The 14,964-nt window shown below is 39.5% G+C and overlaps 1 protein-coding gene across 1 annotated transcript in view; it reads right to left on the bottom strand.

Moving 5' to 3' along the window:
• Positions 1 to 14,964, bottom strand: part of Fat4 (FAT atypical cadherin 4) — a 129,428-nt gene that overhangs the window by 36,257 nt on the left and 78,207 nt on the right. Inside the window, exons 7-8 of the mRNA NM_001415042.1 lie at positions 7,967 to 8,147; positions 539 to 789 (exon numbers count right to left, since the gene is read on the bottom strand). Coding sequence (NP_001401971.1) covers positions 539 to 789; positions 7,967 to 8,147 — 432 coding nt within the window. The remainder of the gene's footprint in view (positions 1 to 538; positions 790 to 7,966; positions 8,148 to 14,964) is intronic.

Genomic DNA, 14,964 nt, shown 5'->3' with positions numbered 1-14,964 from the left:
AAGATAAATTCATGTTGTTCCTAAGACGGCAATTCACAAGGGGCTCATAAACAAAAGGGAGACTGGAAGTAAAAGTATCCAGTATTGAAAATTAGTTATTCATGCAACATTTTGAAAATAAGTCTATAAAATATTGAAGTTGAATATTCATTTTCCTTCAACAATCAGGAAACTGATATGAGGACTAAAGATGTTGTTCCTCCTCTTGGGAACTTACATTCAAATGATATGTCAGATGAAAGCCATCACTGACAACGAAGAGGATCTATTTTTCTCATTTACTGTGTTGAAGAAGCATTTTGAGAATTAAAACTAGGGAGCTGTGTCAAGTGTGAAGTTCTGTACACACCTAATTGGGGTAAAAGAAGATAATAGACAAGACAGGAATTGGAATCTCTTCAGGTTCATTGAATCTGAACCTCACACCCAGATTTTTAGGGGTTTGCAGATTAGGCTGTATTAGAAATATATGTCTTGTAGCTCTCTTCCCAGAAAGTGTCTGATAAGCCACACATGAGTGACCTCAGCATTGAATTACCTGGAGGAGTAGGAGATGGGATGTGTGTAACATATGGGTGATGCTGGAACCGGGGTGGGTTGTCATTAACATCGGTAACAGACACCAGCACACTAGTAGAGCTGGAAAGAGACTCTGGAGATCCAGCATCACTGGCAACCACGACCAAAGTGTAATTATCTTTGGTTTCTCTGTCCAGCAGTGCACTAGTGATGATCTGTCCCGTGGATGGGTTGATGGTGAACTGTGAGTTTCCACCGATGATACTGTAACTGAGGCAGAGAGCAAAGAGAGGCAGGTCACCTTTAGCTGTGATTTCATGACACCTTGCTTTCCTTAAATTAAATAAATAAATAAATAATAAAACAAGTGAAAATGTAGATATTAACAAAAGAACTTGAACGCACAGCAGTGAAGAAACCCAGATATTAATTTGTGACTTGAAATGTTCTGCAGCTGTCATAGAAGCAATCGTTATCCTAAAGTGTTCAATGACCACAAGAGCAGTACAAGATCCTTAGCAGTCTCCACACTCTCAGATCAATGTAAGACCACAAAGTAGGCCTAGAGCCCAGTTGCCATATGCACAATAAGCTAGAAATTACAACCGCAGGACCTTTTCCTAACACTGGAGTTAATGACCAGAATTACAAGTGGATACTTTTAAAACACCTTATAAAGCATCTCTTTCCTATGCTTTATCTATAATAAAGAGAATCATTTGGGGATATTATTCTTTAATGACAAATGCTGGATTTGCAGCATGTTGGCTCTCCAGCACAGCAAACCCGCTGTTTGCATACAGAGCCTTTTCTGCTTCCACGTTGCCTCATAGCTCGCACCTCAGATGGCCTCACTATTTCCCTGCCAAGAAAGGATGACATTTTCCTTGTCAATTTGATGGTAAACAGATCCAGGAGCTCTCAGGAGAAGCACAGCTCCTCCATTTTCTCTGAAGAGGGGGCAATTGGTGCCTATTCCTGATTTTATTTCTGAAGTAGAATCCAGGATGACAGTCCGAGAAGCAGCTTGACCTGATGGATCACAGAACAGTCTGCAGTCCACAAATTGCAGAGCAGAAAAGGTAGATGACATTAAAAAGCTTTCCTTTTTAAAGGAGATGTCCTCCTTGGAGTCAGCTGTGTGTCTTGGTTTGGCCATGTGAGCAATGGGGTATGTCTAATGGAAACTACAGGGCAAGAAACACATACCTCAAGTCATAACAGCAATGTGCATATTTCCTGATGTGCCTATGGCTGAAGGCAAATGTCAGCCTTTCTGTATTATTTTATGAATGTGATATATTACAGAGTTCATATTTACAAAAACAGTAGTCCTATAAAACTGAATTAGGAATATTTGGTTAAGAAGTGGCTTAAGGATATATAAAGTAGTTGGCATTATTCAGACTTTTGTCCTTTGAGGCATACATATATGCCAGAATGAAGCCTAAATGAGAATAAATTGTCCTGTATTTCTTGGAGTTGAAGAGCCTTATGGCAAGATACAACTACTACCCCCTCCACAGTTTTCTCCTTATTTAAGTAAAAATGTCAAACATTTATAGACAACATTCTAAAAGTTATGAAACCAAGGCCTGTAAAATACTCAAAAAAAAAAAAAAGCCTTTCTGATAGCTTCTGGAGAATGGGGTCCTGAGGGGCATGTGGTGTCTACTCTGAAAGTTTGGTTTCTCTCAATAGCTATAGGCGTTTTCCAATAATTTATTAGGAAAAAGATGTAATTGGTTTTGCTAGAAACATTCTTTCATATCATTGGTCATAATGCTGCCTGTAGGATTGTTCAAATAGATAATAGATTTTAAAATTTTTATAAATATTAACTCCCATATTAACATGATTCCTATTAGGGGCTTTATTAAATTCTGAGGTCATAAAAAGTTTATTCCAACTATGAAGTATGATGTAGCAGCCATCACTTGCTAATTTATGCTTCTAAGTAGAGAAGAGTGGGAAGAAGCACAAGCCTATCTCTAGACTGCCACATACAGACTGTGGTAGGATTTTGACACCTCGTTTATTTGAGGCTCAGTTGGGGTCTCATCAGTGTGGGTGATCTTGGACTTCTGGACCCTCAGGGTTATGATGTCCTGAACCGTTCTTTTCATAGATGAATGCCTATTCTGTTCTTTAAACATTCCAACATATGACCAACATTTTCCTTACTGTGTGACACACTCTAGGCAATTTGTATATTCTTTCCTTGAAATGCAAAACAATTCTCACCATTTAGTTATAGCCTTAGACTTTTAGTAGATGATGTATCTGAATCTATGGGGGAAATCTATGTACAAGGAAACTCACGAGCTACAAATGGCCCATCTAGATTAAGGCTTTAACCCTGGTGACTTCAACATGCTCTTTGCCCACCATACTGTGATATTAAGATTGGAAAACTCAAGTGAAGTTATATAATGAAGATAAGAAATGCCATACCTGGGGTTAAGCATGGGGATGCATGCCTTTGATCCCAGTACTTGGATGTAGAGGCAGGTAGATAGCTGTGAGCTTGAGGCCAGCCTAGAGTTTCAGACTTGCCCGTGTTACCTAGTAAAACTATGTGAGAAAGAGAAAAAGAGGGAAGGCAGGATTGAAGGAAGAAAGGAAAGAAGGAAGGACAGATGGTAGGAGCTAAGCTGATAATAGAATATTGTTTTCAAAGGAAGAAAGGCAGAGTCCTAGACAACCTTTTCATAAAGGGTCAGTGTTTTCAGCCTCAACAAGATATCTATGGAAACTTGTGTAAGATACCACAGAGGTGTTTTTTGTATTCAGACTATATGACTGGGATCAGAGGTCAGACAACAAAAGCAGCAATGAGCCAGATTTGATCTTCGGGTGGCCATATGCTAAGCTTTGGTGTGAGCTACAATGGGGTGTGAGCATGGCTGCATGACTTGTGAAAGTCCTTATCCTTTCACTAGTCCAGAAAGTGATCTTATGACGATGAAAGCTTGGCTTTGGGGGGACACAATAAGCCTGGGAGGTGCTGAGCTCATTTATTGGGTGCTTGGAATCTAGAGATTGGGAAATATGCAACAGCAAATACGAAGAGACTATTGAGAAAGACCAAGCCAGCCAATGCCTGAGCTTCATTTCTAGACACAGCCCATTCTGTCACTGACTAAGGTTCTACCTTCTCTGAATTACTTTCTACAATACAGAATAGGATTGTCCCAAAATGCCAGTGAGGCATGCTATGGCCCTAAACCTTCTCTTGTGTGTGTTTGTTTGTTCGTGTTTATTTTCCATAAGAAACAGAATATTTTAATCTCTTCATTAGTTTTCCGAGATCCATTCACATGGAGCCCAGGCTTTCTTTGCGTGATACCTAAGTTTCTCCAGCTTCAGAGACTTGATACTCACCCTATGTTTTTCCTAGAATGTCTTCTTTCATTTGCACAGACAACACTAATGCATCTGTGTGGAGGTGATTAATGACTTGATGCTTTTGCTGACTGAGGGGCCTGTAGCTCCAGCCTGCCTCCACATCACACATTGAGCAAGGCAATGCAGGGCTAAACTGCCTGAATAGCTAAGTGTTGAGCAGTGAACCCACACATAGGCATAAGTACCTATGCACCATGTATATTTTAGTGTAGCATGTAGAACAGATTATATCCAGGATTCAGGGAAGACAATGTTCTCTCCAGTAGGTTCAGGCATGGCATAAGTAAGTGTAGTATGAACTGGAGCTTTGACAAGAGAGGAAGCATAAGAATGTGACCATGGATCAATCGGGTGCAAGAGCAACCTTAGCCAGAAGATGTGGATTGGGAGTGCAGACAATATCATATTTTTCTAAATGCACAAAACAAAGGAGCAACACAAGAAAGGTGAGGAGTACCGAGCACATTGAGTTCTGAATGCAAACAGAAACATCAGGCAAGCAAACTCACCAGAGAGTAACACAATCACAGAGGAAGTTCAGACATAGTAGATAGTAATAAACACAGACAGAGAACTGCCAAAGAAATCAATTCCTGCATCCTCTCCATCTAACTCTCTAATTTTTTCTGTCTGTCTCTCTATTTTTCTTTCTCTATTTTTTTCTGTCCATCACTGTCTGTCTGTCTCTGTCTCTCTGTCTCTCTGTCTCTCTGTCTCTCTGTCTCTGTCTCTGTCTCTGTCTCTGTCTGTCTCTCTCTGTGTGTGTGTGTGTGCGTGTGTGTGTGTGTGTGTGTGTGTGTGTGTGTGTGTGTGTGTGTGCAGGAAATGCTGTGGAAAATATTTAGCTGCTTTGTAGAAAAGATGAAATTCAGATCGCTACCTATATGTGACCAGAGGACCATGGTGATTGAGACAAACAGATTTATCGAGAAGAAGACTTCTCAGAGAAGAGAGAGAAAGAGAGGGATCAAGGATGGTTGAAGTAGAAGAAAAAGACTGAACGCTATATGGAACTCCACAGGTTTCCCTCATCTCCTATTTTAGTATACTTTAGTAGCCATAGTTCAGTTACACAATGACTAAAAATCAGATTGGAAGACTGTTGAGAATAAGGGGTTGAGGGAAAGTCAACCTTGCGGGTTATTGGCTGAAGGAATCAGTTTTTGAGCATAATGTGCTACGTGCTCATTTTGGAGAGGGTTTCCATTCCAATACTAAGCTTTAGGATTGATCTCTCCTAAAACCTCCATCAAAACGTACTGAGTATCAGCTGAACAGAGGACTTCAGTCTTTCAGGAATTGAAACAATATAAATCATAGGATGGGAGGACTGCACATGGGGACACACATATGTCTACACACACACACACACACACACACACACACACACATGCACACGCACACGAACAGGATAAATGAATGAAAAATTCTTGATTTGCTCTAAAATTGTTTCTCATCCAGTTTCCCCACTTTGGCAACAGTACCACAGACATCCAGCTGTTCAAGGCAAAGGCTTAAGTAACAAATGACGCTCATTCTGTGCTTGAACTGTGTACTACTTCTGGGCTCAATCACGTGGTCTTAGTCTCTCACTTTTCTTTGCACCAGCTAAGCACAGAGGACCCTGGCATATGCTTGAATCTCTATGTGAAGCAATGCTTATGAAGCCTCCATTCTTTTTTCTGTAGAGTCTTAGGCCTTGCCTCCTTCATTCATTTTGAATGCACAGAGTCTATATTTGCACCTTGACTTTAAAACAGGCCAATGGTTACTGATATGCAGGTAAATTTTAAAAATCGTAATTTTATACCATAGCCTAAACGATCCTAGGTTGCCTTAAGATTCTTCCTCTAACTCTCCAGCCTCTTCTCCACTCGGACCTGTTCATGTCCATCCCTCTGCCTGGTTCTTCTAACACATTGACAACACCTGAGGGAGGACATCTGCTAAGTTCTTGGTGAGGCCCCTAAAATTCTCAAAGGGATTCAGGGATCTGTCCATCTGCATCTGCTCTCCCCTTCTCTGCTGGTGCAGCATCATCTCCTCCAGAGGATGTAGCAGCAGTAGTCACCATAGAAACTGTCCCTCCCTTGCTTTCACCTTAGTCCTTTCCACCATCTACTATTACATGCAATATGTCAAAGCAAATTGTAGGCTCGCTACTCTGAAATATTTTGTTACAGCTTCACAAACCATGGCAATTAATGCCGAAACTTGATTGGACACAACGTTGGAAGTTTGGGAAAGGATACTTCTGGATGTGTCTGCAAGAGTGCCTTCAGGAATCAAAAAGGCTCTGGCCCAAACATAAAATGTGAACAGACTACTGGAAGTTGGTGCAGTAGGCAGCGAGGCCTGCTAGGTAGAAGTGAGTCCCTGGAGCATACACTGGAAGGGTTTATGTTGGCACTTGTCCTTCTTGTGACTCTTGCCTGCTTCCTGGCTACCATCAAGAGAGCAACTCTCTTTACCACATGTTTCTACAGTCATGCTAATCTCCATTATGCCAGGCCCAGAGCCCTGGATTCAATCTAAAGTCTCTGAAACTGTGGCCAGAGTTAACCCTTCCTTCTTTGGAACATTTCCAAGCAGGTCCACAGGTTCCACAGAATGAGTGTCGTTTGTCACAGTAAAAATAAGGATAAACAAGGCCGCCATACCCCCCACATTCCCCTAATTAGGTCATTTTCTTTTGTATTCAAGAGAACAACCACATGTAAGAAACTCTTACTCCATTACATTTCACTGACTACCTGGCATAGGATGCAAGTTCAATGGAAGCAGAGCTCTAGTCTTATCTAACAAGGACTTGATCAGCAACTCAATGTTTATTAAATAGGACTGACTCTGGGCCCTTATCCCTGCCAGCAGGAAGAAACCAGTTTCCCAATAGGCCTTTGTTCATGAGAAATTAATAACAAATGACAAAATAAATGACAAATAACAAAGATAATAAGTCCATTACCATATAATGCATATATGCCATCATCATATTATTAATGCATGTTATCTTTTTATGACATCTCAGACCTTTGCAGATTCTGTCTTCTCACCCACTGTGCTCTTACCCACCTAACTCACACAGCCCACACACAATTACAGGAATGTGTCTCCAAGGATTATCTGTTGAAAATAGGGAAGTCTTTCCTTATCCATTTAGAACAAGCTGAGAAGAGAATGGGGCTTTATTGGCCAAACATTACACATTACAAGTTCTGCATCTCTTTAAACAAACATCTACACTGCTGCCCTCTGTTACCAGGATTTATATAAAGAAAGTTCTAGATGAAGGAAACATGTTAATATTGGAGCTACTGCTTGGTTATAAAGTCTTCAAATTTTCTCCCTGCAGGCCTGGGGTGTATTTATTCTACTGGTAAAGCTGCTTTTTATTTTAGAACATTCTGGAAGTGATGCATGATACTTTTAAGCCAGACCTTAACTACAACTAGCAACTCCCATGTAAAGCTCTGAAACTCAGAGTCATCATGTCAAAAGTCACCCTGTTAGAGGGCTCAGTGACAAGTCATGGATCTCTGTGAGGAGAGAGAGGGCAGAACTGAACCTAATCTCCACCTTACCCTGATCAAGCACCTGCAGGTAATGCCATGCTGCATTCTTCTGAGTACCCTAATCCCAGCTACAAAGCCCTAGTTAACACCAGCCAGCTGCATAGTGCAGAACTTCCCAATGCCATGATGAACACCAAATGTAAAAATAAGGATTAGCAACAAATAGCAAAAATAAATGAATGAATGAATGAATAAATAAATAAATAAATAAATAAATAAATAAATAAATAAGAAAGACAGCTGTGTCATCAAAGAACCCTGCAAATGATGAAACAGCAATAAATATGTACAGGGTTAGAAGAAGCGAACATGCCACTGTCTAATTCTCAGTTCCAGGATAGTTGCCTGACAATGGTTCACAGGAGCAGTATGGAGTGTTAATATGGAATCCCCACTGAAGTTAGATAGCATGCGCTGTTAAAGACCAGAGTTGGTGAGGAATATGTTATAGGGTTCCGTGTACAGACCTGATGACAGCATTTGTTGCAGCATCTGCATCTGAGGCATTTACCAACAGGACATCTGTCCCCGTCGGGGCATCCTCAGGAATTGCAGTAAAGTACATGTTACTGGCGAAAGTGGGGACATTGTCATTGATATCATCTACAATGATGTTGATTGTCCCTGTTCCTGTCAAGGCTGGTGATCCTGAAATAAAAGAAAATAATACTTTAATGTTTGCATTTCACAATTCTTAGCTAGATAGGGTTGTGGGATAATTTCTAATCGCATAAGACATGACATTTTTATTCTGTTGGAAGAAAAATGCAACAGAACTTTCATTTTTCCCCTATTAGTGTCCTAAGGTCTGAACTGCCTATTCATGACAAAAACACATTGGCATGCTTCTCTTACATTTCAAAAATACAGACGCATCAAAGCAGGAAACAACACCCCAGAAGACACACTACCCATAATGTATCTGACATTGATTACAATAGTGCATATCAGACTTGGAACAGCCAGCAGGAATGAGCCAGCCACTGACTGTGCAGGTCTACAAACCACATAGACCTGAGACCATCAGCACGTCAACCTGAATATCCAGTGAGACTCCTCAACTATCTAAGCCACTCTTCTGTGTAATCAACACTTGTTTATAGTGAGGACAAAATCTTCAGGTTATATTCCAGCAAAATCTTTATATGGATGGGCTGATAAAAGTCATATTACATCTGCTTGCTACTTCCTCTAAACATGTAATATGTCATTTTAAGTATTTCTGCCCTTGTCATCATTTAGTCAAAAGTGAACCCTCATCAAGCTGCAAGTGCTGCTTTAACAGTCATATCTAATGGTGAACGGTTAGGATTCTGTGGGTTGCCTTCATAGTTGAAGGGGAAATCATCTTTGGTTGTGTTTTCAAAACCATTTTTCAAGTGCTAATTCTTCAAAATAAAAGCATAGGGGATGCAACTCACAGCCTTTAACTAAAACAAAATGAAGCCTAGACATTCCCCTTTTCTCTTTGAGGGTTACTTGTCTTTTTCCCAAAGCTTCTTCCTGCATAGGAAGCTTACACAGTCCTCATATTATCCCACGTCTTCTGAGATGAAAGCCACACTTTTGGTTGGCTGGCATATGCTTTGCGGAATGGCTTTATCATCACAGAGCAATGTTGAGGTTCATCGCCTTCCTGTGTTATTTTTTTTACTAGTAATCTTGTCATTTGGTGATATTTATTTTTGCCACAATTTAAATGACTTCCAAATGGAAGTTTGTGGTTTCTCAAGACACAGGACCAAACAGCCTGGGAGATCAAATATGAAGGAGCCACAATCAGCAGACTATAGATTGACACAATGGTGATCTGTCTAATGGGTCCGGTATAGGAAGCCAACTATATATCAGATAAAAGAGCCTACATGAGAGTGAAGTGAAATAGCCCCTTCCAGACACTTAACCACTGAATTTGATCTGCAAGTTGAAAATTGATGTCATAAACTGTATACGTGTCTATGCCTTTCTAAATAAGTTATTTTATATTAAATTAGGCATTTTATTTATATTAAGATATGTTAAAAATGCATGACCACTGAAATACTATGAGGAAACAGGTTTACATTAAAAGACAGAAAATTAGGTCCCAATATATTCTACTTATAGTCCATTACAATCTTTAAAAACACACTCGCATTTTGAATAGTTGACTAGCAGAAGCAAGGAGAAGCAAGGTTATGCTCAGAGTCTTCCACACACAAAGTAGTCTTGCAAGCACCTGAGAAAGCCCTGCATTAAAATCTCATGAACATGTTGATGAGAAACAAGCTCCTCTTGGGTCCTTCAGTGCCCACGCACGTCTTTACAAAGCTGATGGTGACTGTCGCCATCCTGGGAAAGAACACTCCTGTCAGCTCTCTTGTACATGAGAGTGAAATAGGGGTTAAAAAAATCAAGGGGCTTTTGCAAAGCTAAAGACTAGCAAGAAATAGAGCTAGGATGGAAATATGGGTCCCAGCCTAGAATGTTTGCCCAGAATGTACCCGAAGGTGAAGCCAGGGAAGAGCCTCATGACCCAATGATCTGTGAAAATATCCAGTGCTGTCCCCAAGCTCTGGGAACAAACTCAGACAGGAGGTGGCAAGGCCCTCCTAAAAGAGACCATGCTTCAGACCATGAGACATACTGACTCAATAGTCTTGGCACAGACAGAAAATTTCTCACAAGTGAAATATTAAAGCTACAGTATTTTGAGAATTGCTGTTTGAGACCCATATCTGCATTGCATTTCTTAGATGCTCAATTGTATTTATTTTAATGACATGGGAGCTTACAATCTCTCTCATGTTCACAGTCCTCTGCCTGCCTCCATTAAAAAAGAATCAGCTAGACAGGTTCCATGCATCTGTGTGAGCACAAGAATATATCAAGATTCCAGCAGCAGCAAATGGAGATTTAAATGTATGCCTTTTAATGAGATATAACAAACTCAAGACAAGAATTCTGTCCTTAGTACTCTTTACTTCTAGTTGAGGGAAAAAGGTTTATCAGACCACCACCACCCCCATGCCGGCCCCAGATTCTACTTTGCCCACATATAACATCAATTTCAGCAGTCATTGTTGTTCACGTCAGATGAGAAAATGACAGGAAAACTATAAGAGAAAGTCCCCTACTGTCCAGTAAGTCTCATTTCTACAGTAGTCTTGACAGACAGGATATAGTTCTTAGTCACCAAGTATCTTACAACTTCCTTCAGCCAGTGTTTCTCAACATGAGTATGCCAATCATGAAATCAAAATTAAACTTGGCCCATAAACACACACACATACACGCACACACACACATGCACACATGCACACATGCACACATATGCACACATGCACGCATACATACACACGCACACACACATGAACACGCACATGCACCCACGTGTACACATACACATATACATACATACAGATGTTTATATATAGTCACATCTTTATTACTGGCTTCTTTTGGAGGTAGTGTGCACATGAGTACAGTGGTATGCAGAGGACAGAGAATGGATCAGATTTTCTTGTGCTGGAGTTACAAGCACAAGATCCTTCTGACATAGGAGCCTGGAATGTAAATCAGGCCCTTTGGAAAAACAGTATGTCACTGAGTTATCCTCCAGCCAGACATTACTGTTCCATGCTCTTAACCATTGACCCTATTCTTCAGCCCCAGTATTATAATTGAATTATTAATACCAGATTTACAGTGGCATATTTAATACAGTGGGCAGTTCTCATTTAAAAACATATTACATGAAACAGATGCTGTTTTTCATTCTACTGGTAGTCTGAAATGTAAAGAATTGGATCTTCTCTTTTTAATTCAGACTATGGACAAGAAAGGGAGTTATCAATTCTTTCAACATCCTTTCCTCCATTCACTAATCTAAGTCCAACGTTGGCATCCTCACTCTCCGTTGTCATTCATCGGCTTTCCTCTAATTTGGAAGATGAATGGAGGGCAGAAGAAACTGTTACTTCTCTTCGTAAATGTCTACACCAAACGTACGTGTATAGTCTGTTAAGCTTCTTTCATTTTACATGTGGAAATCAGTGCTACAGACTGACTGTGGACCAGGGTGCAATGGTCTAAAAATCATTTTGTAAGGCAGATGACAGCCTATGGCCGGGGTCAGAGAGCAATAAAGGGGACAAAAGTCAAAGGTGTATCCTAAGTGCATACACCCAGAAGGGCTAATGAAATCTACATCCCAGGAGAAGATAGAGCCAAGTGTAGCCCCCAACAGATCTGATAACACTGCTATAATAAAGCCAGATGGTTGCATCTCATCTGGACTCGTTTATCAGAACCAGACACAGTCAGAGAAAGAGGCAGGATACAGTGGTGTGCGACCTAATGAAGAGACCAAGTATACAAACCAACCAGAGGCGGTGGCTCAGGAACCTCTAATGACTGGAGCTAAGAAAGACACTTGAATTGGAAGTCAAAATAACAACTATAATCCAAAAATGAAAAAAGAAAAAAACTAATTATAATTAGTAATCCTAAAATACAGGAATTTCAAATTTCAATCTGTAAAATTGTATGCATTACATAAAAACATGTATGTCTGTTTATTTATATATGCACCTTCACGTAAATGGATAAACATGGATAAATTTATAAGCAGCCTCCTACATTTTACAGTATGAAGGGAAAGCTCACTACCCCTGGCTTCTGAGTTATATTCTCTGTTTTTGGATTTGAGAACCGATTAATTTTATTCCACCCTTATGACTAGTAAGCTCAAAGATGTCAAAATGAAATTTAAGTAAGCTTAAAGAACTAGTTTCAAAAGAAAATGGTTCTGGCAAGCACTCTTTCAGAAAACATACATAAATATAACAAACTAGACTATACCACTGGAGTCTACACAAAATTGGAATTTTTATGTCAGTTCCTCGCCACTACATATGTTTTGTTCCTGTGGTGCTCAGCATCCCTTATTTGTTACTTTTTATTAATAAATTTTATTCATTTACCAGTACACACACTTTTTTCCCGGTGGGAAAGACCAGAGCAGAAAAAAATAGAACTTTCACCCTGGTTTGTTCCTTCTCTGCAAAGCAGATCTCATTCCCGATAGCCACCATGCAGTGTGCAGCCCAGTGTGCTGGCCCCATGATGACACATGTGTTAGATGCAATAAAGTCCAGACATTTTATGACTGTGAGACTGGGTCATTTTTCTCACAGTTATCAAATCACCCCTGAAAATGGTCTGAAGTTTAGCCACTCAGTGTTGACATGAAAGGTTTGCTGGCTATATTTACACTTGAATGCAGTGAGCACAGCAAATGGAGTGCATGAGACATTTTAAATGTGACTGAGCTTTATTATCTAATTACATATACACATACATATACATGTACATACACATACATATACATATACATACATAATACTGTGTTATGACCACTTACTCATTCTGTGAGCATGAGTTAATAAACCAAATACACATAGATGGGTATTGCTTGGCATGTGTTCATATCTCAATATCATCAGGATATGCTGTACTCTACAGACAGATAAGGTGTACAGAAAGAAATAGCTTTCTTTAGTAATGGTCTGCAAACAGCTACATGTGGCCCTTTGCATCAGTACATTGTGTAGTCAAATTGGCTAAAATCTTATTGCAAGGGGAGTTTACAGAAATGTTTAAAATTTTAAAAATTGAATATCAGCTAATGCTTTCATTCAGACAAAAAGCACAGTGTGAAGAATTGCTGTTTTCAGAGTGAAAACAGACACCCAGAGATTGAAACCATGAAACAGCAGAGCTGTCTCCAAATACTGAACTCCACCTGCTGTGCCAGTCAGTAGAAACACCAAGTGTCAGGCTAACAGAATCCCGGTATCTGGATCTGCTGTGCGTAAGGTTTCCCTGTGAAGCCGTGGGAAGCTTTGTAACTTGGGAAAGGTCTTTCCTCACTGCTGTTAGACTTCGTGTGTCCTTAGCTTCAAAGCTCACACAAGAGCAACAAAACAGGTGGCTTTATTACCTTTTATTCTTACGAAATATGGTGGAAATCCTAGGTCTGATTCAGCACTGCTTGAAGTTAAATTTTTATCTGTTTTAATCTCTAGACAATAAAATCGTCTGTGGTAAAGCATTTTAGTATTAAAGGCCAGACTTTATACAGCAAAAAAAAAAATTAAATATTTATGAGCTATGATGCAAAGTCTCATTAGAAAATAAAGAAAATGAAAAAATAATTTTGAAATTAACATTTTAACTTACCAGTAAAGTATGAATTACTAAATTCCTGGATAAAAAGAACATTTTTTTAGAAATAAAAAGATCATTATTTGGAAATAAAGAGTCACCTTAGACCCAAATGTACAAAGAAGCTCCAGTGGTTTCTGATAACTGAAGGAAAATCCACCACTGTATCATGCATTGGCTCATGGTTGCAATTTTTATTATTAAAATCTTCACCATAATCCACAAGGCAATTTTTTTCTCAGGCATAATCATATCAACAAAATGCAACCTTTCTGAAATAGTCAATAAAACTCCCTTCACATGTGCAAGTTCCTGCCTACCAATCTAGCCTCTTCTTTATCACGGATCCATTTGTGAGCCAATGACCCTCCCCCGACTAAACAATGGGGTATACAGTATTAATTCAAAGTGCTGTCATCTCCTCACCAGGAAGATGGTGCATGGTGTTTGGTTCTTTGAATTTCCAGGTTAAATTCTGCAAACACAACATGTTTCCCTCCATTAAAAACTCAATTCCCACCCTGCCTCAGAATGCAGCCATTTTGTCTTTCAGCCAAATGATAAATGCCTTTCATTAGAGAAGCTGATAACTGAAAATTTCCCCATAGGCCAGTTAATTATCTGAGCTCACAGTCATTCTAGAACTTTCTGTCTAAAGCAACAAACTGATAAGGGATGAAGCACTTTATTTATACTAAGATTAATCTCATCCTCTTTTTAAATGCAGAGCCACAAACTGTCTATACATGTATGTGAAGTACATCACACATGTCATGTCAGCAAATTGCAAACACACCAAGTACTGTATGAAACCCTTGAATTTCCTGATATGATGAGGCTAATAAATGCAAGACTATAATTTACAAATAGCCTCTTGTAAGAGCTACTTTAAGGATGCAGAATCATAAATACTTTTCTTAATTCCTAAATAGTTTTTTTTAATAAAAAATGTCAATCCCCAAAGAAGAAACTCATAAATGCTCTGTAAAAGACAATATGGTGGAAACAAGGAAAATCAGTGAAGAACTCACTTTCATGGTGCCCACTCATGAATGCATTAGTAGCTAAAGACCTCAACTGAGTTCAATCATCAGCCAGGGGGGTTGGACTTTCATTTTAAAGTCAAGAGCTTTGAAAAGTATTAAATAACTATCTAGCTATTATTCTGAGAGCAAATAATGTCCTTTGATTTCTTCTCACGAGCACCCAAGGGTACACAGAGGTAGTACCTACAGCCTTCCATCATTCCCCTAAGTGG

This window comes from Rattus norvegicus, chromosome 2 (assembly GCF_036323735.1).
Source record: "Rattus norvegicus strain BN/NHsdMcwi chromosome 2, GRCr8, whole genome shotgun sequence".
Classification (NCBI taxonomy): domain Eukaryota; kingdom Metazoa; phylum Chordata; class Mammalia; order Rodentia; family Muridae; genus Rattus; species Rattus norvegicus.
The sequence above is the reverse complement of the archived record's forward strand: the minus strand, read 5'-3'. Positions and strand labels throughout refer to the sequence as shown.